Source organism: Pelmatolapia mariae, linkage group LG8, assembly GCF_036321145.2.
Source record: "Pelmatolapia mariae isolate MD_Pm_ZW linkage group LG8, Pm_UMD_F_2, whole genome shotgun sequence".
Lineage (NCBI taxonomy): Eukaryota > Metazoa > Chordata > Actinopteri > Cichliformes > Cichlidae > Pelmatolapia > Pelmatolapia mariae.
The window spans coordinates 4,605,901-4,629,830 of NC_086234.1; the positions used below are offsets into that span (position 1 = coordinate 4,605,901).

A 23,930-nucleotide genomic window follows, 5' to 3' on the forward strand; every position below is an offset into this window, starting at 1 on the left:
TAAAATGAAGCTTCAGAATCAGAATAAGTACTTTTTATAGTTTTTTTTTGTTTTTGTTTTTTAACTGAAGTCTTTAATAAATCTTAAGCTGACTTGGTGACATCACCTAAACCTCAGCAATGTATTTACAGGTCCCATAGTGATTTTTTTATAAATTGTAAAAGTGTCTTGTAACATTAATTGTGACTTTTTTGCCCCTTTGACATGAATTTCCATTCATTTGGCAAACATAATGGATAGCTGTAAATGTTTTTAACATCGCAAGCTTTGATTTTATTGTAATTTTCCACTTCGAATGACTACATTGTGATGTTTGCACTGAATCGTGGATAACAGACCCAGATTAATAGGATTTACTGCTGCAGAAGCCTCAAGGCAGATACTTAATACCTAGCACGAACGCACGAGATGATTCGGGTTAACTCCTTTTTGCATGAAATTGATTAAAAACTATAGTTGATGTTTCTCAATGTGTCATAAATATGGGAAACGGAACGAGAAACAAATGGAGCCTAAAAAAATATACACCTCCCCGGACCATCACTTACCCACTGCCAAACGGGTCATGCTGGATGATGTTCGCTACGGTCTCTGCAGACTCTTTCACATCTGTCGCACATGCTCAGTGTGAATCTGTCTGCGATGAGATCAGGGTGCCAATAACAGAGCTGCCAGTTCTGTGTTCTCAAGCTGATGCCAACTGAACAGCAGTGTGCTAGAACAGGTCTGACTGAAGGACATCAGGTCTGCGTGTCACCTTATGGTGTCTAACAGTTTAGCCAAAACATGCTGAAGGAGCCCACTGAAGGTCAGGTACCAGTCATGCTGCTGGGTTGAGGTCCTTCATCAGTTCTTTTCTCATGAAACAGCCCATAAATGTGCCACACTGGAGGAGCTGGACTGTGTGCAACCTAAATGGACTCCAGGTATGATGTAAACCCACCAGCGACAAGGACAAAAACAAAAAAGCTAGAGTCAGGAGGGACGAGGAGCGATCATCGAGCTGTGGTCACCTGTTAAACCATGACCTCCATGGAGGTCGTCTCGTTTCCTCTCCAGCGCACCTGTAGTCACTTCCATTTGCACCAAAGGAGCTGAAACAGGCTCGCAGTGGTTTCTGCTCCAAACTGGACAGACTGACATCCCTTTGTTATGCTTTAACTGACTTTACTTAATCTGATCAAAGTTTGAGTAGTAAAAATAATAATTTTAAATTCAGAATCTTTTTAATATGAAAGTTTATTCAACATATAAAACATTTCATGTCAATAAAAGTCACAAATCCTGTTCAACATAATAAAATGAGTGGAAACTAAATTTGTCTTTGAATGAATAATGCCCATGTGGGTATACATGCAAACATTTCAGCAACAAATCTTCATGATAAAAATCCAAAAAAAAATGAAGTGTAGTCAATCACCAAATTTTACCCTCCCCCCCTTTATTTGGATTTATTTTCTTATTTTATTTTTTAAAAAGCTGGTGCATATTTTCCAAATAAATTCTGAGAAGTAGAAAAAGATTTTGTAATTATTGCATTTTCTCTCCACCTCAACACCAGCTCTGCTTTTTGGTGTAAACTACACTTTTTTTTCCCCATTACACAGAGAAAACTATCAGAAATCATCGACCTATAAAATAAAGAGTTACGATAGAGTTGATGTATAGCTTTGACCGCATCTCCTCTGCAGTTAGCTTTTTACTCTCGTAAAACCAAAACAAGACAGATTCCCCTTCACCATCATTGTGCAAATACAGCAGTGAAATAGCTTTTACTGTTACACAAATTAAAGCTGGTTCTGTTTAAGGCACAAATACAAGTACAAAAAAACTGCAGTCAGGAGAGTGAGAATTTACATGCTACATGATTGCAACCAGGTGCATTTTATGGTTAAATGTTCTCTCGGTAATCCACACATGCTCCCTTCCTACGCTGAGCTGAGAAATCCATGAATTCCTCCTCTGAGCTTTGAGTCAGAGCGCCCTCTAGTGGCCACACTTCTACTGTGCAGGTGAGAATCACACACCACCTCTCGCTGGTGCTGCTCATCACAGTGAAAGTCTGACTGCTCACGGCAGCCGCAGCATGGATCCGAATCAAAGTGCACGTCATCAACATGGTCCCCAAAGCGCTAAAAAGTCTGTCTAACGCGGCTAATTAAGCCGTCTCCGGTGGGGCCGCTGCTCGTTAATTAAAATTAAAAAACAGCTACAGTCTGGAGCCGCACGATGTGGAGAATGTGTTTAAAACTAAAGGGAGGAGGAGCAGAGAGTATGCTTTTCGCCCGTCTTCCCTCGAGTCCTCGTCTCACAGCCTGATAAATTCATCACACTGCAGTGAGAGATTTTCTTTGACAACCTGAGTGGGGAGTTTGGGTGGTGGTGCAGCTGGGCAGAGGTGAGGTGAAGGAACCGCGGGTTTATAGTGCTACGCAGACGCAGGGGTGTTTGAGGCACACTGGCAGGATGCCCTTGTTGATTTGATGAAACTCGACCAACTGCAAGAGGTCAATAAAGAGCGTGTCGCCGTCGTCCATGGTGTAGTACTTCCTGCCGCCGTTCTCAAACTGCAAACATAAAGATGATCAAAATTAGGGCGCGTCATACACACAGAAGGCTTCTCTTTATAAGCAGAGACTGAATGAAGGGAACTCACTGGGATTACCAGGTAGTGTTTGGTCTTCAGCTGATAGCACAGCGACAGGACGAAGCACTGAGAGTGCTGTTGGCTGTCACGAATCAGGAACATCCTGCAAAAAGCAGCTCGAGTTAAAACTCCGAGAGAAATGCACGACAGACAATCCTTCAGCCTGTGGGATCACTGGTAGAGCTACACAGAGGACATGCTTTATGTCAACTTGGCCAGTAAACCCAATTATATGATCTTCAGTATGTCACTGAAACTTTCTTCCTCTATTAAACCTGACAGGGTGGATGCTGTAGTCAGTATTTTAGTACACTGCACAAAAGCACCATGAGAGGCGGCCTCTACAGGTCAAAGATTGCAACTGCGAGAAGTAAACTTGGTTCATGTTAAATGTTCATCAATGTAACTAGATGAACATTTATCAAAAAATAAAATAAAAATAAAAAAACCCAAAACAAAAAAAATAAAAAATTAACAAAAGCACAAAGCTGTATTGAGCAAGTAAATCAGGTCGCCCAGCAAATATGGTGAAACATTCATGAGAGCTGAGCTGTGACAAAACATGGTAGCAGCATGCAAGCCTTCCAGTGAGCCATCGAGCACCAATGAGGCTTTGTGGACTACTTAGGAATTGTAAGTAAAGACGGTAACGCTTCACCCAGGAACCCTTTCAGCCCAGTGATGAGCAGATGTCTGCCAGCAGCAGGAAGTGTCAGTGGTTCCCTCTGAGAATAACAGAAGGGAGAAATAAGAACATCACCATGTTCCCTCTGAGGTTGGGTTGTGGTGGCAGCAGGCTAAGTAGAGTAGTGGGCCTTTCCAGTTCCTTCTAGGTGACCTAACCCAGTCCCAGGCTGGATGAGACACATAATCTGTCCCCGTCTGTGTGTTTGGCTAACATTAATAGCAGTAGCACAACCTCGCAGTTTTACATTCAAATTGCTAAATACTCTCCAGACGCAACTACTTGAATACAAACGATCAGTCCACAAGACATTCGTACAGATGTGATGCCTTTATCACTCACCCGTCCACCAGCCCCTGCTTCTCTATCAGCCTCTGTGCTTCTTTTCTGGAAACACCACCATGAAACCACGGCTGGGTCTTGTGGATGGCTTTTTTAAAAAAAAAAAAAAAAAAAAAAAAAAAAAAAGGAAACACACACACACACACACACACACACACAAAAAACACAGATAAATGCAACAAGATTTATTCGTTTGGGTTCTTTTTTTAAAAAAAAAAAAAAAAAAAAAGAACCCCTGGACTACGACCCACATCTCCACTCATGTGAACTTACAGGAAGGTCTCACAGCAGAGTTCAGGTTAGGCAGACTGCACCTCAGGGCCTCTCGCCTCTGTGACAGAGAAGGAAAAACAAGCAAGAGAAACCAGTTAAAACATCAGGCCTCTACAGTCACCTCACCTACAAAAACAGCCGGTAATCTCAGGCTGGGTGGTGAGTTAGCTGTAGTCTAGGTTTATCACGTTAAGCTAAGAGCAAATGCCGATCAAACACGGGGGATCCAAATTTCTGTGGAAGAGAAAATCATGAAGAATTGAAGGTCTACGTCTGTACCCAGATATTTGTTGTGAAAAGAATTAATTCCCTTTTAGAGATTTGTATAAATATGCATGTTTTTATTAAATGTGGAAATAAAGCCTGCACCATCTCTGCTTGGATGCCTGACATCTCTCTCTCCGACAGCAGTGGCTGTCAGGCTTCAGTTGCTGATTTAGTGACTTTTTCCCCTCCAAAGAGCGCCTAGCGAAAAATCTATGGACGGTGCAGAGAAGGATTTGCTCTCCTGCCGCAGGCACACCTCACTCTGACTGCTGTTTACGGCGAGCAGCACCCACTCACTGTGGAATGGGGGAAAAAAAAAAAAAATAAGACATCTTGTGGTGTCTAAATTCCTCCGTCAGCAACCAATTTAGATTTTTCCATTAATTTTCCATTGGTCCCATCTCACATGTACCAATTTGCATCCATGACCACAAAGTGAATATTTTTCACTTAAAAAAAACAAAAAAAATATATATATTGTGAAAAAGTCCACATTTGGATGCCGGAGGTTTGACTCTGCCATGGATCATTTCACCACTCATGTTTATTTATTAGCCCATTAGTTATTTTAATGGTGTTGTCATCTGTTAGGATTAGACAATAAAATCTACTGTTAGGTTTAAATAGTAAAACTTCTCAGCAAGGCAATAAAAACTTTTTATGATTCAAGTTTGAATATAATGGTCTGACATTTTTTCCCCTTGGTTGCCACAGCGACGGGTGAATGGTTAAGAGTCTCTACAACATGTAGTTTGTGCTGCAGACATTAATCATTTCAAGCATTCTGGGCTGAATGTAAACAAAACAACAAGACAATTATTGATGTTATTTTGTGACCATTCACTGTTTGCCATGAGGTCGAGCTGAAACCGCATTACATAAGCATGCTCACCAGGTTTCCTTTTAAAGCTTTTACAACAAGTTTGATGGATGCTCAGATTAAAGACGTTTCACAAGTTTCACACAGGGATTATCTGGACATACTGAGTGAAACCCGAGCTGTGATTCAACAGCTCAGGCCGCTCTAAGCACATCTCTGTAGGACGTCAGAGAGTAGATATCCCAAATATGGTCATTCCTCCCGGCTGCTGCTCAAACCTTGTGTTTGTGAGGGGAAGTTTACAATTAGAAAAATAAAGTATGCCGAGTTAATCAGCAGTGCAGCTGTGGAAATGCTGACAACCATCACTGGAATATTTTAAAGCAAGTTCTGAAGCCTCAGAGGGGGGGAGGTGGGGGGTTACAGGTACTTTGATCTGAGAGCGCTAAAATAATTTTGTTTCTATATATAAAATGGTAGAAGTGTCCTTTTAAACTTTTTGCTTCAGTGATGTTATTAAAAGCTGTGCTTTACACGGGGTCATAACATTGCGTATAAAGCTAACAGGGATTTTATGACTCTCTTCCCATCAGCTCGGGAGTCTCGGCCAACTCGCCGTCAGTGTCACAGGCCTGAGCTGTTTATTTTATTTTGTTCTGTGAAGCACTTTGAACAGTACTAACGCGCTGGAAAGGTGCTCCATTAATAGTTTCTTTAAATTAAAAAGGGGGTCTGGTCCTGCATCAGCACCTCCCTCCATCCTTACCCTCCATGCAAGCCCCTCCTCCCGCTCTGCGCTCTGGGCTTCCATCGGGTTCTGGATGACCCTCCCGCCAGCCTTCCCAGAGAAGTCCATGGCCACCAGGCTAGCCTCCGACTTTGACTGCCCACACAGATAAAAGAAGAGCATGAACATGAGAGGACGATCCAAAGAGGCTCAAACTCTGTGCATCGTGTGTGAGGAGCTCACTTTGCCATCTGCTAATTTGGATCCTTCCACTTTTTGTGGAGCTGCTTTGGACATCTCATAGTTACGCTGAAGCTGCTTCCCGTACTGACAGCACACAAGACGGTTGTAAGTACACATGGAAAATAAAATGATAAACAAGGCGTTTCTTGCATAAATATGTACAATACCTTGAACAATCTGAAGGCGGACGTCCAACAAGTTCGTGTCTGCTCATTCTCAGCACACAGGATCTTCAGGTCCTGAACACGGATGGGATTTTTGGAAGGCTGTGCAAACACAAGTGAAAAAGTATATTTATTGGAGGTGCACAAAAACATGGAAGAAACTGCCAAAATTTATAATAAAACAGAAATAAATGTCTCAATATGAGAGACTGGGCCACAGTCACACACAGAGTAGGACTCTGGTGTGCAGCGAGTTACTGACACAACTCAATCAGCTCCCCAATCTTTTATTTTGCGTGGCAAACAAAAAGATCGCCATTCGATTCAGTGTAAATCTAACAAATCCAAACATGCAGTGCTACCAGCAGCCATAAGAAGCTGCTATTGGCTGATGAGTTGAGCTGCTGTGAGACTCATTGCACGGTCGTCCACTGTGAGATGGAGGACTCCTCTAATCAGAACCTGCAGCAGGAGGAGAGCCAGTGCTCCATTTTTGCAAACTGTAGTCCAAGATGGTGGCGCCCGCGTACATCCAGCTTAGTGACAAGAAAGCCAATATTTGCACCACGTCTCAGTGTCAAACTATATTTAGTATCATTAATAAATTTAGACAATGTAGCTGCTCCACATGCACACCATGCTGCAGCTTGTATCGATTTTTGGGTGTTATTAAATTGACTCAATGAGTCACAAAGACTACACAGGCAAGAGGAATGCTAAATGGAAGAGGTGACTAAACAAACACGAGGTCATTGTACAGAAAAACCCAGGTCAAACCACTCTGTAGGGTTTTTCCACTGACCCAGGTTGGCCTTCAGCGTGATCACTCGGGACATCTTACATCCAGTCACTATCTCTGGAGTTCTGTCTGTGGTTTCTCGGATTTCAGCTTTATGCTTCTGTTTACTGAACGAGGGATGCTTTTATTGTGAAGCATCAGCAGAGCTTCCTTTCACGTAGTGGAAAAAACATTCAGTGTTTTTGCACTGCTGCTTATAGTGGAAAAACCCTGCATGTGTTTACCCTGCCCTGGGGGGGGGAAAAAAGCTCACCTTGATGCAGAAGGTGAAGTCTGTCGGCGCTCCGTATAGTTTACGGCTGTTCACCACAGTGTAGACGTTCAGATCGTCCAGATCAGCCACATACTGCAGGTGACGAGGCTCCTGCACGAAAACACACACAGAACCTCGATTTACTCCTCAAACTAGAGCCAATGTAGTTACTGTAACTAAAGTCTGTGACTGTGCTGGACCTGCTGACCTTGGACGAGCCCTTGGTGGAGCTGTAGAGTCCCGAGCGGCGCAGGAAGAAATAGACCTTCTTCCAGGCCTTTCGACTTGGTTCTTTAACATGCAGGAAACCCTGGATCTCCGGACAGGTCCCAGACTTGAGCAGGTTCTGACGAGTAAACACGGCTCATTACTACAGCACTACTGCAGGAACCTCCAATCACATACTTTGAAAGCACTTCATTTAACTATTTTGTAGATTGAAAGCACTTCAGCACTCAGAGACTCCAAGTATAATGTATGCATGAGTAAATTTATGAGTAAATGTGCATTTTAAAAGCATTTCTCTCTCATGTTTTGCTCTTCAAACTATTTAAAACAACGTCGAGGAAGATGCTTTTCAGATTTAAAAAAATAAAAATTTCTAGTGTCTTCCTCACAGCGAGGATTACGGCTTATTAATCCAGCACAGGTATCAAATCAGAACTTGGCTTTGACTCTCTGCCAGCACTACGGTACTGATATTTCATCATAACTGCAGAAAGCCAGATCAGTGCAGAGTGTAGAGCACAGCTAGCCAAGACCGGCAGAATTTTCAAAGCGTTGCAGGTAAGACGACACATTCCAATTTTTTTTAAGTTTAGACGCAGAGCCCCAAATCTTTAAACTTTTTTACAGCTTTTCTGTGAGTTAAATCTCTTAGAAACCCAGAGAGTCTGATTTGTTGCTCCTTCTGAATTAACGGAAGTCTTGAAATGTGAATTTCAATGTGATTAAAACAATTTAACCAGTCTTTTGGTTTTTCATGCATCAATAAGAGTTTGTTTTATTAAAACCTAATTAAAAACAAATATTGGCTTTTTGCTTTTTAGTAATATTATACATTAATGCTGGACCCATTTCTTTTTTTTTGCTGTACTCTATGATTCTGATTGAACCTTTGTAAATACACGTTTCATTTTACATTGTCGATTATAATCTTAAGACGTTTTGGTTTTGCAGTGTAAACCACTCCGAGCAGCAACATTAAACATCATTAAGCTCTGAGCTGACAGATCTAGCAGTGCTTTCAGCGAGCCGTTGTGAATGAGCTTCTGATTTCAGGACGGTTTACCTTAATGAGCTCTGATGATGTCATACCCTTGTTGACATCAGCGCTGTCGGAGATCATGGACTCTGGGAAGAAGAGCTGTGAGAAGAAGCAGAGGGCTGTCATTATACCCCTGAAACGATCAGACACTCATTTACATGACAAAGAAGCTTCTTCTCCTCCTGTGACTTCATCATCCAACCAATCAGTGAGCGGGGAACACGACAAACTACACAAAGATAAATATACACCACACCTTCCACCAATCATGATCCTTTGTTCAAGACGTGAAAAAAAGTGCAATAAAATGAGAAGTGATCAGAAAAAGCCTGAGGTAAATTTCCAGTCGTGTGCACAAAGAAATCAAACTGGTGCCAAACTGGCACTTTCAAAGTGCCCAGAGGGAGACGGCTGCTGTGGTTTTGTTAGCTTAAAACATGCAGGTTTCTGCACGTTCATCAACTTAAATTTAACACTAACGCAGACGGTTAATACCCACTGTGCCCGGAGCGTGAAGATTTGATGGAAAACCAACGAGGAAACATTAAACTCTTATTATTGGTATTAAAATCTCGTTCATATAAAGCAATAACTCCCCTCACAGGATTCGCATAACTGCTATAAAAGATAATTATGCATAAACAAAATTAAAACCCACAAAAGAAATTTCATCATCCGATTTAAAAAAAAAAAAAAAAAAAAAAAAAAAATGACTGTTGAAACCATCCAACAGTCTGCAAACTGAAGCATTTATGTTGTAATGTGACCGAGCAAAGATTAAATAAAGAACATTTACTTTGCAGCTTTTGTTTTCGGTGCTGTAGCCACAAATGTGGCTGGATGGGTAATTCCAGCACCAGAGGAAAGAAAATTGCACCCATTGTTTGGCAGGTGCTAACGTGCAGAAACGTTTTACACAATCCCAGAAAGGCAAAGTGTCTGCTGGAATCACTGGACTGTGTTACCGACTAATTTCAGTGCAGCATTGAGCAAATGCAGCATTTACAATGTGGGAAAATCCCCACAAACAATGTTCAGCTCAACACTGCACAGATCCAGAAAGATAGGCCAGATGTGCTGCATAGGTGGACCAACATCTGACCTGGTCAACACCCGGTGTGCACTCTCTGCTCAAAAGCTCTCGCGATCAGACTCAGAAAGACACCAACATAGACAGCTACAGGAGCAAAACACCACTCTACGTCAACTGATGAAAAATGCACTAAATAACACGAGGCTAAGAGGACAAAGAGAAAAGCTAATAAAGTTTACATAAATTATTTTAAAATCTGATCTTAAAATCAGATTACTAAGAACCATTCAAAGAAATATTCCCAAGGATATCCAGGGTTTGAACTTAAAATGCACTTCTGGATCTGTAAAATCTACCATGATGAGGTGCAGATGTGACGGAGGACAGCAAAAAGAAAACCACCAAAACAAAGACAAAAGCAGAAATTGCAGATATTATAATCTAAGGCAAGAAGAGGAAAATGTATAACCTGCAATTACACTCACAACTACATGCTCAGCATTTAAGGAGGAACTCCAGCCAACTGTACTGTGAAATATGAATTTCAAGCCCTGTATATGTGTAATAGGAGCAGTTACACCAATTATTTGACATGTACTGAAGAGGAGAGGACATGTTTCCCAGTCTGCATCCCTGGCAGCTCCTCCCTCTCTGTGAGAAGACAGTGCGGTCCAGCAGTGCTTTGGCTTTAAGAGATGTGCAGCTGCAAGTTTATCAGAGGAAACTGGCATTCATATTTAACCACATTCAGTTTGAGCGCATGGATGCTAGCGTTAGCCACACCATGCAAACTAATGTGACATAATTTAGCAACATTTAAAATGCGGTTGCTTTTAGAGAATGCAACATCTAGGCAGTATTTTCTTACTTTTACTAACATCATCTTTAACTGTGCCTCACAATTTCTGTTTGCTTTATGCAACTGTGCAAGTTTAAGGCCTAAATTTATGATCTTATTCACTCCTGAGCCTTCTGGAGGCAGTGTGGGCACACGTTAGAGAGCCGTGGGACGGGACTGTTTTCAGTGTGTTTCAAGTGTCGTTTCTGTTTAACAGCACAGGTGACAGCGCAGAGTCGATGTAATGAAATATCTGAGGCATTAAGTCAGTGTGTCTGCACCAGCACGCAACCTGTCAATCAAGCCACCATGACGTCAGGCCTTATTAACATCCACTGCACCAACTTGTTTAATAAAGACTCTGAAAATACCTCTGCTCAGAGTCTGCTGTTATGCAAGAAGGAAAAAGGGTTATTCATTTTAGAGTTCTCTCTTTAGATTTGCATCGTCACATGGTTTTAAACAAACTGCTAGCTGCATACCATTGGCTTCCTGAAGAACTCGTACTTGGCGTAGTTCTTGCAGAACATAAACCTCGTGTCACCCTTCAGAGACCAGGTCGCCTGAACCTCCAACACAACCTCGTGGTCCTCCAGACACCTCTCTGTGGAGACAGGATGAGGTATGAGAAATTTCGACATACCGCGGTTAAAAGGTTCGTTCACCGCGTCGTCTTACCCAGACCGAGGGTGGGATGGACTTCGAGGAGGGCCCAGTTTTCCTGGTCGCTGCAGTGAGCCGTCTGCACCAACATGTGGCACGCCTCCCTGGCTGTGGCTCCTGGAGAAACCCACACCGACCTGCTGTGGCTGTCCTCTCCATACACCTTAATCACCTGAACAAAGCATCCACACACATCACATCAATAAAATTACCAAAAACGTCTCATGTTTTATCCAATACTTCACACATAATGAAGTCAGTTGGTGCTAATATTAATCTTTGTTAAAACAAAATTAGAAACTTATGATAATATGAAGTCAGATTTTGTTTTTATAATTTCCCAGCCTTGCATAACAGAATTGCAGAGACGCCTTCCGTTTTCTGCATTTAGATTTTAATTAGCTTTTTAACTTAAAAGAAATAAATTACATTTATGAGGGCAGCAATAGGTATTACCTAGGACAGTCAAGAGAGATGCTGCTGGCAGGCCTGGGCACGCTCTCATTGTGAGCTACTGACAGCCAATAAATCTCCCAAGAGACTTAATTTTATAGTTTGAAGTTTCAGAGACAGGTTGCAGCTTTTTTTAATAGTAGCTAAGTGAAAATTAAAAACTATGAGAAAGTGCACTTTTTACAGGCAATCATGAATATTTGACATAACCTGACGGCTCAGATGGACCAACGAACGAAACGCTGATTTACTGACAAACTTAAAATCTGTGCTCGCAGCTGAACTGTATGATTTGTAGAAGAGCCTCAGTAAGCGTGAAACCCTGACCCATCCCTGTGGGAATGTTTACGTCCTTGTGCCACATACAGACAGCGCTATTGTTTTCCCTGCACTTTAAAAAAAAAAAAAAAAAAAAAAAAAAGGACCTCATCGATAAAACACGTTCTTATTTAACAGCAGAACAGATGTGATTAAAGCCCATCAGCTCAGGTTCCTGAGCATCCATCCTCGGATGTGTCTTGGAGTGGGATCCGTCTTCGCTCCGACCCTCTACATTCACGTTAAGCCACCTGAACTTAACCGCGATAGGTCACCGAGTTCACGGAGGAGCAGAAGAATGCTCTGTTTTAAGAATTCAGTGTGAGACTCAGCTTTGAGGTTCATATTACCTCCAATTACACACTTGCCGTACCACCTAGTGACAATTATCACAACCACATCGGGCAATAAATAAACTATAATAACCAGATGCTTAAAAAAAAAAAAAAAAAAAAAAAAAAAAAATCAGTGTTGGATTTGGAATGAGCCAATGAAAACAGCTTTTTAAAAGCAGCATTTAGGATCCTGGAGAGAGTCTGTAGATGCTCTGCTTATATCACCACTGAGGTGACAGACACTATGTGCACAGTATGATATCAAGCTCACTGCTGGCACCACTGGCTATACCTGTGGGACAAATGTAGTACGAGGTAAAAGCAGCACTATCCGAGACACAAACAAGTGCGCTACATGAGTCTTGCAGCTGGTTTTGGCACTGTTTCAACATCAACGCATTCGAGACAAGCAGCCAAGATCCTGCCAACTGTTGTGCAACGTCAGATAGCCACAATGTATCTAATAAGCCTTGACACTTAAATTGAAGGCCCTTTAAATTCTTCCTAATTTTAGTGTGACATGGGCGAGGCTTGTTTTATTCTTCATCTTGTTTGCATCTTAACTTTGAGCGTCTACACCGCAGGCTTTAGACCCAATCCTCTCCCATCTTCATCTTCTTCTGCACGCGCTGAGGTAAACAGACCGATGAAGCAGTCGTGTCCATGCACTCCCGATGCTGCTGAGGTGAACCGTGTGCAGGTTATTCACCGGTCAGGATGAGACTGAGAGCGCTGCTGTCTGACACCGTGTCTGGATCTCGCAGCTCGCTTTCAAGCAAAAGACAACGAACCTGCCCGACCAGAAACCCCTGAAACCTGCGTCTGTCAATCAATTAAGTCCAGACTGGTTGGGCGAGTGGCTGCGTCAGACATGATAAATAATAGGTACCCATCGACCAAGCGGGATTATGGGGGTGGAAAATTCTTTTAGCTGAAATCCCCCCAGTCAGTCCACCGACTATTCACTCGGGTCATTTGAAAAAGATAAATACATACGTTTCCGTATTTAAGACGCAAAGCTCATGATTTTATCTTTTAATCCAAAAGGAACTGGTTTCACTGGTTTACTACAAACACCTTTACACTCACGCACGTGTGCGCTAATGGAAAGCAAAGAGTGCAGACTATCCTCTATGCTAGTCATTCATAACCTCCAGATCGCCACAGCCCATTTGGAAAGCTGAAAATCTTCTGCAGCCCACACACAGCTGACTCACGACTCTGCTCACGAGCTTTTGTGTTTCCAGATTCATTTCAATCTCATCCCTCGTTTGTTTCTTTTCAGGTTAATGCTCCATTAACGACTTTGTATCCTGCACTGGTTTAGTTTTTCCTGCTACTGATGGGATCAAAAACAGGTCAGGATGCATTATTTTTACCAAAATTAAAACTACTTTTTAAATTAACTGTTTGACGGCTCAGTGTTACCTGTGCGTTTGAGTTGATCATTTCATTTTCAGAACTGCTGGAAACTAAAAATGGTAAATTAAATTAAAACCCAATTAATCAGCTTGTGCAAACATCCTCTGCTTTTCCTGCCAGCACCAGATTTTTCACCAGATGTTTAACCAGCTGCAGGGAGTGAGAAATTTACCAAGGTCCAACATGGATACATCCCGGCTCAGAGACGGTGTGTTGGAAGGAACAGAGTTCAGGTTTCTTTGCAGGACAGTCAAGTTCTTCCACAGCAAAGTGGGAAAAGGATTTATTATTTATGGAAGTGCTTTTGGCCATTTCTTGTGTCTGCATGACTAAACTCCTGTGCACAAATTGTGGCCTCAAAGCTGGACTCAACACACTCTCTCGCTCAGTTTCTTGATCTGGATGAACTCACTATTCTGTGATTTCACAGATTTACAGATGGCAGCAAAGATCAGCTTTAGTTTCAGCATTTTATCGCTGTGTGTGGAGCTGCTGGTGATGGATGGGAGCAGCTGAAAAGATTGTTTTCTTCCCCTTTAAGCTTGCTGAGGAGGTGGTGTGATAAAAAGACTTTCACTGGGTTTTTGACTGAAGGATTTGATTGTGATAACGCTAATGAAGCGCGTCTGCTGTCAAACCTGAAAATAAACTTTTTTCATTCCACCTGGGTTCACTGTCCCAGTCATGGCGCCTCTGTGCTGCTGGCCATGTGTAAAAGAAGGCAGGCTGCAGCTTCATCTTAAAGCCCACGCAGAGTCACACTCAGTTTCATTAACCTCAAACGATTCATTAAAGAGAAAGAAGTCCACTGACTATTGGGAAATTGATTTTGTTGAACCCTGGAAAGACCTGAAGACATCCTCAGGGGAACAAAAAGTTAAGTCACGCCGAGTGCATTTCAGCTCACGCAGACGTCGCTCAAATCGAGGGTGACAAAAGGTAAGAGCATCGATGTTTTCTGGTGGAATATTCAGAAAAAAGTGAAATAATAAATTCAGTCCACAGCTGGCTCGTGCAACACGCTGACATGCTGATGTAACTGCAGACATGTTTACTCTGGCAGTGTTTGTGATTCAAAATAAGTCCATGCAGGCATGGCAACATAGCTCTGCTGTCAGTCACAATCAGACAGGTTAAGGCACAGGTAAAGGCTCCGTGTTCTGATAGCACCTGTCAGCCAAGCAGGTGTGATGGAATTCACTCAGTAGAAGCTCTGATTAGCCCAAACAAACACTTAAAAGTACAATAAATCCCATGAAAATAAAAGACCTAAACCAACAAAGCGTTTCTTCATATCGTACTTTCTAACTCCTCTAGCCTGACTCTGGCACTCAGCCTCAAGCCTGAAGTGAAACTGAAATTACAACCTAATGTAGAAAAAAAAAATCAGGAGGTGGATTAATGATAATTTGCCTGCAGAATTGCAAAACTTATTTTTTTAAAAGGCATGACTGAAAGTCTGAAATGAGGTTTGAATTCAGGGAAACTGACTATTTTGTTAAAGTGACCACTGCATTTTTAATCCTTTCATTCCCCATTTTCAAAATAAAAAGACTTTAGAGCTATTAAAAAACACACAAAAAGAATACTTACTACGGGAAACATTTAAAGGGTTACCTTGGATCTCCGAATTAGCTGATTAGGAAGGACACTTACATGTTTGTCACTCGACTGTGGTGGAAATGAACTGATGAGCACCGGAGATTTGGAAAGCTCAGGGAACGGGTTTGGTATGGACGGGACGGAGGAAGAGAACGACTCCACGCCCTTCGCCCTGAAACATTCAGACAGAAAGAACATAATGACATCAAAATGAGGCAAACTCAGAAAAACTGACAAATAAGCTCATTGTGCAGTTAAATGATAAGCCTGGTAATATTCTATATTTATCTTGATGATAAACAAAAAATAATCTACTGTAACAAGCATGATGCAGACACAATGAAGCCGATTATATTCATTTCTATTGGGGCTGAGAATTGAGACAAATGAATCCCAACAACAAGTCAAGTCTCACGTGTTTGAGACAGTCGAAGTTCACGTAGCTAACTGCAGCGTGCACATAAACCCAACAACATGACAGTTCACCCCCTGCAGGCCTGCACTCATATTGCACATTGATCAGACATTGAGAGGTCAGGTAAACCGTGTCCTGACTCACCTATTCTGCAGGGACAGCAAGGTACGCTTAGCTGCCTGTCTTATCTGCCTGCAGCTATCACACATGTCAGACAAACTTGACTTTAGGGTTGAAATGTCCTCAGCTATAAGTGTAAATCCCCTGGTGCGAGTACACCCTTAAGGAGCATCCACTTGTGACCAGGAGTGAGGTGGTGAGTGCACACAGCTGACGGGTCAAATAACCGTTAGCGATGTTAAATGGGCTCAACCGAGGAGATTCACTGATGCTACTATTAAGGTGAATGAAAGTTACAGTGAGTGGCATGACGTGCTAAATTAGTAAGACGGTTACCAAGACAACATTTATTAGCAGCCAGTCATCGGTATCTGGTGATGAGCAACTCGAGATCCTAGGTGGGTCTCCCTTTAGTCTGAGATTACAGGTGGTTTGCACTACCAAGTAGGATTTGAGACTTGGTGAGGTTTAAGCCTGGGTTTTCATGGGTGCTCACTTATTACCGGATATATCACCATGGTAACTTACGCTGCAGACCTACCTGCTAAAGAACAGGTTGCGTATAAAATCCTCATCTCATGATCAATCAGGAAAAATGGTGTCATACTTCCTGGAATATTCCTCTCACCCAGATGTGCAGACTAAGAAGATAACTGTTCAAAACCATGATAACCTAAAACAGGGCGCCTCGGCCTTGCACCTGAATTTCTATAAAACTTGCCAGGTCTAGTCACAGCTCAGCTAAAACTTGTAAGCAACACATCAATTAAATCGAATATTAAACCATGAATGTAGTCTGGATTTCTTCCCAGGTTTTATGGGAATAATCCCCGTCACCCTATTAAGTCTCAGCTGGATTTTTTCCTTTAGTTTTAAAGTCACGTAAATATTTATGCGTCACTTTTCCAAGTGCTCTCCTCACATAGTGCTGTATTTGCTGTGAGATTTCCAGCTGTATAACATGCTTTTACCTCTTCTGCTCATGCACAGTGAAGAGGGGAGGAGACAGGTCAGACAATTTACAGCTCTAACAAACTGAATGAATTCTAGACCTGGAGGGGAAAAGTGAAAGAGGCAGACAGATGCTGTTACCTAATACTGTTTTAGCTGTTGGGCTGATATCAGTCTACTCATGGACACTAAAAGCTAAATGATTCATAATCATGTGGGGGGAAATAAAAAGAAGAAGACTGCAGCAGTGGAGGAGCCTATATTCTTTCTCCCAATGCTGGAAAGAGGAACCCGTCTCCTCTTCCTGATCTTGCCTAATGTGGAACACCTATTCATTTTACTGCGCTGACACCGAGGTGATGACATCTCTGCATCATGAGAACGTCGCTCTCTTTGTCTTAGCTCATCCATCAAGCTGTGATAAAGAACCCCAGCAAAGAAAAGAAGTCAAACAGCACCTGTGTGACATCTACCCACTGACAGCTCGCAGTGTTTATTACGTCTTTAAGACTGGGAGGAACAGAAACTCACTTCTTTAAACATCAGATGACTCTTGAGTCACTGACTTGAGTCAACATCCACCTCCTTCTTCATGAGTTTAATGATTCATGTCCATGGTGTGTGTGTGTGTGTGTGTGTGTGTGTCTCTCACTGTGAGTAATGTGTGTGCTGGTCGTACCTGTTTGAGGTAATCAGGATGGGCTGGGAGCGGCGGATGGATGGCGAGTCAGATACCAGAGGAGCCAGAGTGAGAGTAGAGCTGCCCAACAGCGTCTCGGACGATTCCTCCTTCGTCTCTGAGCCCTCAAACACTTCTGCCCATGAGCCTGCCACCTCCATCATGTTACCTGAGGGCAAAGGTGAAGGTCAGCCCTCAGTCACAGGCTGCTCGAGAGCTCAGGTTTATTATTATAGCCGATGTCGTCCTTGTTGCAATGAGCTTGCTGGTGAAATCCACATGCAAAATACTGCTGACCTTTACTCAGACAGAGGGAGTGTTCCAAGTACTAAATGTATACTTAATCAGCCAGCTGTACGTCACAAATGTGAGATTAAGCATAACGACATTTGTGCTGCATTATTGGAGAGCTATTAATAGAAACAGTAAACACTGCCTGCTGATTCCAGATTTTCCATCCATTTATTTTCGACTACCCAAATCAGGCTCATGGTTGGGCTGGAGCCTATCCCAGCTGTCATACGGCATTCACGCCTACAGCCAGTTTAGGATTAAACCATCATGGATGTTTTTGGACAAACTTTACATTATTTTGTATATATCCAGTATTGTTCATTAGCCATTATTTCAGGATTATGTTCTATATTGATGGTTTAGTCAAAACATATTGACTAGATACAATTTCAAGCCCATTTTCTGTGTTACTTATGTTGGCCTTTTCTAAAAGTTTAAGCCTGTAGGGTAACAATCTTTTGTATCTGCTTCATTTTCATTCATTTCACCAAAACTACTTTCATAAGTTTTTCAAAATAAAAGATAGATATTATGCCACTGCCATTCAGAGGTACTACCTACCTACTTTATCAGGAACACCTGTTCATCTCCTCACTAACACAGTGAGGACACAGTGAGTCCGCCAGCGGACGACCTGCCCAAGTTCAAACCGAGCATCAGAGTGGGGAAGGAACAGGGGAAGAGGAGGGAGAGACGCAATTTAGGGGGAAGTGAGTTTGAATGTCGGAGTTTTTCCAGGAACTGTTGATCTGAGATTTTTTCCACATAGCCTTTATAATTTACAGATAATGATCTGAAAGGGAGAAAACGTTCAATAAGCGGCAGTTCTCTTGGTTACATGATCAGTGCTCAGGTAGGCTGTGGGCTTTAAACGACGACAGTCAGGACTATGAAGTGTTCTGAGCACCGCGAGTCACCACATCTCAGTGAACACGTCACAGACGAGCAGCTGGACCAAAAATTATCTCCACACTTCGGTTAAATATAATTTCTTTGTTTTGAATTAAAATCTTCAATATAACATGAAGATAATAAGTGCAGAAAATAATATTGCTTCACGTCCTAATAACAAGTACTGAAACGTGTATGCCTGAACTGAGATATCACTAAATAATAAAAAAAAAAAAAAACCACACAACCTCACACTTTATCATTTATAATCTCAGGGAATACTTAAGCTTCTCTCTTCTCTTTAATTCATGACAGTAATATTAGAAAGGAGGTTTAGTTTTTACCATATGTTGACAAACAACTGCACATAGAGGTTTGTTTTTCAGATCTGCTGCTGATCTCCGGAAGCTCTTTTTGTCACCATGTTTGTGCAAATTGGCGATAAACAAAATACCTTTCATAACATGATAACAATTATACGCATTAGCATACAATACTACAAGAACAGCAGCTCGGTTGAGTCATGTTTGTCTTTCTGAAAATAAACCTGCATGGCAGACAGCCCGAGATAAATGTGAACCTGATTTTCCACAAACACCTACTGCTGCTGCGCACCGTCTGAATATGAAAACATATTTCCTTATAGGCCGCTGAACATTTCCGTAAACACCCACACTGTGCTGCAACAGAGAGCACTGATTTGTTTTGTATCAAATAAAAGAAAGCATGAAGTTTCAGCGTTTTTTTGTTTGTTTGTGTTTTTTAAATCATTCGCATTTTCAGGCCGGGGTCTGTCTGTGTGGAGTTCGCATGTTCTCCCCGTGTCTGCGTGAATTCTCTCCGGCTACCTCTGCTTCCTCACACAGTCCAAAGACATGCAGTTACTGGGGATAGGTTAATTGGTAACTCTAAATTGCCCATAGATGTGAATGGTTGTCTGTGTGAGTGTGTTAGCCCTGCAACAGACTGGCGACCTGTCCAGGGCGTACCCTGTCTGTCGCTCTAAGACAGCTGGGATAGGCTCCAGCGCCCGCCCCCCCCCCGCACCCATGAAAAGGATCAGCAGAAGAGAATCGATGGCATTTGCATTTTTTCCTGGAGCTGAACCATTTTAAACAAAAACAGTTTAACATATTCTCTCAAATTAAGATCTTTACTTAAACTAGTACTGATTGCCACTAATAACTGAAGTACCCGCTCGGATACTTTAGGATTTTATCAAATACAAACCTTTTTTTGGTTTACAAACCATTTACAGGTTCATAAAAGCTGGAAATATGGATCTGGTGCAGGGTTAATACAGTTTTACTATCATTGTATTTACTTTCAGTTCATCGCCAACAAGGGTTTCTTTTTTTTTTAAGTTTCATATTTAGCTGGTGGAGAGGCGCTAGCCATGTGATAGAAGATATTCATGTCTGTTTAAGACGTCTAAGACATTTGTTTATTCTGAAACGCTAAAAACATTTCCTCCATACTTCTTCCAAGATTTATGTTGAACCATCAGATACAACTTTCTGTTGCTCCGTCTAATCTACTTTATTTTTATTTTAGTGAACCGATCTTTTCTCCTTACATGATAATCTGCCGGAGCACATTCATTCACATTAGGCAACATCTCACTTTGATAATTCTGCATCAGTTTGCCAACGGGTCCAAAAAAATGTTGTGCAAAAAGCCTTCTGCAGCAAACCAACCAGACAAATATACCTGTGACGCTTCTCCTAAACACTTTTCCTTGATCATGATGAAAAAAGGTTGTGAGATCAAGGAAAGGTGAGAAGGATAACTCATGAGGACTTGAGGAAACAAAAAAAAAAAAAGAAAAAAGAAAAAAAAGAATCTGTCTGTACTCGCATGTGGCCGAAGATGTTGCTGACGTCAAACTAAAATCCAGGAGGTGGATCTTCGATACTTTACCCACTGAGTTTTTACTGGCTTTCCTGAGCCACTGGTGAAAAATACCACTTCACTGCCAGAGCTGTAATTTCAAATAAATAGAAATGAACAGATGATCGAGAGCAGCTCCTGCCTTCATTTAAGCTTTCTTTGCCTGAAGTTAAATTAATTCATGCAACACTTAAATTCAGGTTAAAACTAATGCACGGTGTTCGGAGTTCATCTGGTTTAACAAAGGCTGTTTTTGAAGGTTGAAACCATATCAGTGGGTCACAGCATGAAAGGGAAGAGAAACTAAACAAAACTGTAAATTAACATTTGCATGATCTGTGTCACTGATCACTGTAAGAAAGCGAACATATGTACTATTGGATGGCATCACCTCTTTTCCTTGCATTAAGGAGGATCAAGGAAGCACTGGAGTACCTTACAATTTTATCCCAAAATAAGATTTCACTATTACTTCCACCATCACAGCTCTCTCATATACACCATCTCTAGTTTGAAGCAGCCTAGAAGTCTCCCCTGCTCTCACTGCGAGGTTCACTGTAGTTCAGAGTTTTGCTTCATGACATTTCAATCAAACCACCATCAGCAGTAAACCTGCTCCACCACCTCGCTGCTGTCACTGTTTTACACCTCAGATTTGATCAGAATTTTATCACGCTCCTCTGTCGTTTATCAGATTTCTCATCCGATAAAATTATGCCGAGCTGCCAATTAAAGGCCTTCGAAACAAGGTTTTTGTTTCCAATATGAAAACTTGACTCATCACTTTTGACACGCATTTCTTTTTATGATTCATATTCGAACAATTAGACATTGTCCTCTCTCAGAAAAACCCTGAATCTCTACTCTGTGCAGACACAATGAACCCAGAGCACACTGACTGGGTTTATTGTCTCCTTGTTATTGCCATGCAGATCTCGTAGCAGGTGACGAGCTCTGCTGCCAGTCTGCAGGTTTAAAAAAAAAAAAACAAAACAAAACAAAAACACCATCCTTACATCAGAGCCGGGGTATCCGAGCATCGCCTTTATTCTCAAAACAGCAGCAGCAGATCAATAACACTGCCCTGTTCAAACACAGACACCCGGTGTGCAGCGGTTAGTGGTGCAAAATCTCCCCAGTTTGAAAGAGCCGTGTGTGAACAGGTGTACACGCGTTTAAAGAAGAAAAGCACCGGTGGACCTCAAAGCAGCTGAATGAAATCTGCAACTTCAAGTCAAGGGCTGCCAACACTATTCATCTGCTTGAAAAATGGCGTGCATGCATGCAAAAAAATCCCCATGACTACAAAGTACCACAAACCCGAGTTTGCACATTAAAATATCAAAGTATTCATTTCAGACTGCAAAAGAAACAAACCCTCACCGAGTCACGTCTGATTGACTTCACTGTTAAGAAAGGGCATTCTCACAATACAGCAGAGCAGTTTAATTGTATCAACTGCAGACTGATTACTACTAAAAAAAAAAATAACACACAGTTTAAATCTGGCTAATTTTCATAATTAATTCATTTGGCAACAATTTTCTGGGATCTTTAAAATATCTAACAGATAAAAGTCCCAAACCTCTGAAGCTCATTAGTTTAATATATCTGATATTGTATCGTTCCTTATTAATAAGGGGCAAATCATCCTATTTTATTAGCGAAGAAGTGACCCTGTTTCCCCATAATCAAATTTACCTCAAACAAATGCTCCACCGAGTGGCAAAATTATTCATTTTAAGTTGTTTTTTTGCCACATTTACTGCAGCTTCAGATGTGATTGATCATTTATCATGGACACACATTGCAACATACTAGTTCTACTATGAAACATCTCACTTGTAATGATTAAACTTGTGAAAATGACATTTTATTGATTGATTTATTAGGAAAAATAACTCCAACTTTCTTTACAACTACTAAAAGTCGGAATGAATTATAATCCAACAGTACAGTTTACAGTAGGCCGATGATAAGGCTCCACTTGTAGATGGAGTACCTGAAACATGCCGACAAATGGAGGGAAAACACTTATCACTGATTGGCAACGTAGGCGTTTATCCGCTAATACACTATGAAGAAACACTGTTTCATAATTTCCCATTAAAGCTTCGACCTTATGTTAAGAAATGTGACACATTTATCTGTAGGCGTCAGTGAAACTGCCATCAAACGTAACACCTGTGAGGTGCAGATGTAGCGTTAGAACTTAATACTAAAATTAAGAAAAATGTCTTAAACGTGTTTATTTTGTCCAGCTCATTCAGTTATTTAGTTGAAACCAAGCCAATGATAAAGTCGGCCACGTTCGGCTAAACCCATCCCTAGATGTAATCTTTTATTGGCGAAATCACAGTGCGCTCAAGGGAAGGAATTCATTTCACAAGTCAAACTTAAACCCTTAAAGCTTATCCCGGGGAATGTTTGAGTCCGCGCACAGCCTCTTATCACATCCGTGAATGGAGAGAGAGCCAGCTGTACAAACTAGCAGCACCAATTAAGTCCCAAATCACAGCTAACACAGGTGAGGCGTAAGCGCCGTCACAGAACTTCATAGTCAAACTGTGGGATAATCGCCCACGTGCCTTTATATAACGTCAGTCCAATTGAACACAGCTGTATTTCATTAAGACAAAAACAGTGATCAATTCGGTCAAGTTCGATTGACTAACGAGTCATTTTAACATTTTTATTTGGGAAATATTTGTTTGCTAGGTAAATAAACTGATTTCTCAAGTCCACCTTAAAGCCTTCAAGCATGGACTCAGGAATCTTTGAGTTCTCTCGACACATCGCGTTTCTTATCGCATCTGCAAACAATAAATAACGAGCTGTGCACCCTGGAAGCCCCAATAAAGCCCGAACTCAAGCCGACACAGGTGAGTTCTAGGCACGGCGCCAGAACTCTATAATGAAACCACGAAAAAAAATGGTACACTTGTCTTTACAAAGTGTCCGTCCAATTAAACACATACGTAATTAGTTTAAATTGAGCCAACGGCCAATTCGGCCGAGTTCGGCTGACCCCTTGACTTAATATAAAGCTTCATACGTGTTACAAAACCAGCCTGCACCTGTTCTGACAACCAGTTACCATCTTTGAAGACTTACCTGTAAACTCCGTCTGTTAGGTTGGCGGGTTTCAGCTGTCAACCATACTGTTAATATCCTACTCAGATGCTGAGCTTCGCGTTTTTCTAACCCACGGCAGCCAAACAGAAAGCCGATAACTGCGTATGTGTGCTAAAGAGGTGAGAGGGGGAGGAGCCAGTGCGTCAGGTGTGCACGGTGGCCCCTCCCTCGCCGAGGCCCTTGCTGCCGTTTACGGATTAAAAAAAAAACAGTTTAAACATGTCTGTACCTTCCGGGTTCATGTACTCTTGTGCCATTTTTATTTCTCCTGGAAAATACCAAGGCACTTACATAAAGCAGAGAGTACAGAATCAAACCTGAACACAGAATATTCTGAGCCAGTAAAGCAGGGTGGACTCAGGTAAAGGGAAAGAATTTGAGGAGAAATCTCTTTTGATGGGTAG

The 23,930-nt window shown here is 41.7% G+C and overlaps 1 protein-coding gene across 2 annotated transcripts; it reads right to left on the reverse strand.

The window, feature by feature from the left end:
* Positions 1 to 1,289: 1,289 nt before the first annotated feature.
* Positions 1,290 to 23,622, reverse strand: grb7 (growth factor receptor bound protein 7). 2 transcript variants are annotated; one of them, XM_063481909.1, is made up of 15 exons: positions 23,506 to 23,622; positions 17,317 to 17,485; positions 15,206 to 15,323; positions 11,037 to 11,193; positions 10,841 to 10,962; positions 8,512 to 8,586; positions 7,429 to 7,566; positions 7,221 to 7,331; positions 6,172 to 6,270; positions 6,005 to 6,088; positions 5,801 to 5,917; positions 3,948 to 4,005; positions 3,675 to 3,762; positions 2,666 to 2,750; positions 1,290 to 2,567 (listed from the first exon to the last, which is right to left on the reverse strand). In XM_063481909.1, exons 2-15 carry the CDS (start codon positions 17,478 to 17,480, stop codon positions 2,421 to 2,423), a joined length of 1,563 nt encoding a protein of 520 aa, XP_063337979.1. In that variant the 5' UTR covers positions 17,481 to 17,485; positions 23,506 to 23,622; the 3' UTR covers positions 1,290 to 2,420. The 2 variants fall into 2 exon arrangements, with proteins under 2 accessions (XP_063337979.1, XP_063337978.1); XM_063481908.1 differs by having other exon boundaries at positions 2,657 to 2,750.
* Positions 23,623 to 23,930: the final 308 nt, after the last annotated feature.